Genomic DNA, 1689 nt, shown 5'->3' on the forward strand with positions numbered 1-1689 from the left:
TCGCACAGCCATTGAAGAGGAGTGGACCAACATTCCACAGGCCACAATCAACAACCTGATCAACTCTATGCGGTTGTGTTGTGTTGCACTGCGTGAGGCAAATGGTGGTCACACCAGATACTGACTGGTTTTCGGACCCCCCAATACAGTAAAACTGCACATTTTAGAATGGCCTTTTATTGTGGCCAGCCTAAGGCACACCTTTATTTAAAATAAGTCAATTTTAGCTGATGCTAACTGTCTAGAAGCATCAGCTAACATTGACTTATTTTCAGCATGGTTATGAATAAACATTCATATCTGTCTACTCGGCTAGTTGATCCAGATACATAGTAACTTAGGCTATGTGTGCTGACAAACAACTGACAGCTTTGACCTAAATATGATTTTCAGTTACAATAATTAATCCTAAAATTCGACATTAGTAACTTACTTTTAACAGCATCAGACGCGTGCGCTCGCAAGATCTCCCGGTTCTTACTTGTGAATTCAGTTCACTGGAGACTCGCACTAAACGGTTCATTTGAATCAGCGAGTTGTCGACTCGAGAACAGCTGCAATCGGATTCATTCGTGAATGAATCATTTGGTGCGATTTGCGAACCGATTTAACAGGTTCATTGAAAATAATCTGTTCGTTCATGAATCAGACACCGCTTCTGCGTCTCAGAGCACGTGCCATTTTATAAGGAGTAACGATAAGTTTTATGAAATGTAGTAAAGTAAAAAGTACGATCATATGCTTTGGAATGTAGTAAAGTAAAAGTAAAAGTTACTCAAAATAAAACTACTCCAGTAAAATACGGATACTTGAAAAATGCACTTAAGTACAGTAACGAAGTAAAGCTACTTCGTTACTGTCCACCACTGGTCCTTTGAACAGAGAGACCAAAGTGGAGATATTTGGCCATAATGGACAGCGCCACGTTTGGTGAAATCCTAAAGAGCATATCAGCACAAACACCTCATAGCAAAAGTCAAGCATGCTTGTGGAGGGCTGATGATTTTGGGCTTGCCTTGTAGCCACAGGACCTGGGCACCTCACAGTCATTGAGTCGACCATGAACTCCTCTGTATCCCAAAGTATTCTAGAGTCATGTGTGAGGCCATCCGTCCGACAGCTAAAGCTGGGCCAATACTGGGTCATGCAACCGGACAATGATACCAAGCACACCAGCAAATCTACAACACAACGGCTGAAAAAGAAAAGAATCAAGGTGTTACAGCAGTCCAGTCAAAGTCCAGACCTCATCCTGACTGAAATGCTGTGGTGAGAGCTGTGCATCAAACTAATGCCCACAAACCTCAATAAACTGGAGCAACGTTGTAAAGAAGAGTGAGCCAAAATTCCTCCAGAACGATGTGAAAGACAGATACAATCATACAGAAAATGATTACTTCAACTTATTGCTACTAAAAGTGGATCTACAGGCATTTGAATCATAGGGTGTCCTTAGTTTGTCACACATGGCTTTTCCATATTGGCTTTACTTTTGCTAAATAAATAGCCTAATGATGCGGTGTGACATGTCATGTGTTGTTGTTCATCTAAGGTTTTATTTTCCAAATTTTAAGACCTGCCAAGGATCAGATGATTTTTTATCATGTCCTGATACAGAAAACCATGGAATTCAATAGGATGCCCTTTCTTTTTCACATCACTGTAAGTGTGAATATGCATTTGCATTTA

General features: G+C 40.6%; 1 protein-coding gene across 1 annotated transcript in view; it reads left to right on the forward strand.

Annotated features, from left to right (window-relative positions):
- LOC107695035 (uncharacterized) overlaps nucleotides 1-1273 on the forward strand; it is a 24483-nt gene extending 23210 nt beyond the window's left edge. Inside the window, exon 5 of the mRNA XM_016494815.1 lies at nucleotides 1023-1273. Within this exon, the coding sequence (XP_016350301.1) occupies nucleotides 1023-1273 (251 nt within the window). The remainder of the gene's footprint in view (nucleotides 1-1022) is intronic.
- Nucleotides 1274-1689: the final 416 nt, after the last annotated feature.

The sequence above is a fragment of the Sinocyclocheilus anshuiensis genome, unplaced genomic scaffold, assembly GCF_001515605.1.
Source record: "Sinocyclocheilus anshuiensis isolate Anshui unplaced genomic scaffold, SAMN03320099.WGS_v1.1 scaffold554, whole genome shotgun sequence".
NCBI lineage: Eukaryota > Metazoa > Chordata > Actinopteri > Cypriniformes > Cyprinidae > Sinocyclocheilus > Sinocyclocheilus anshuiensis.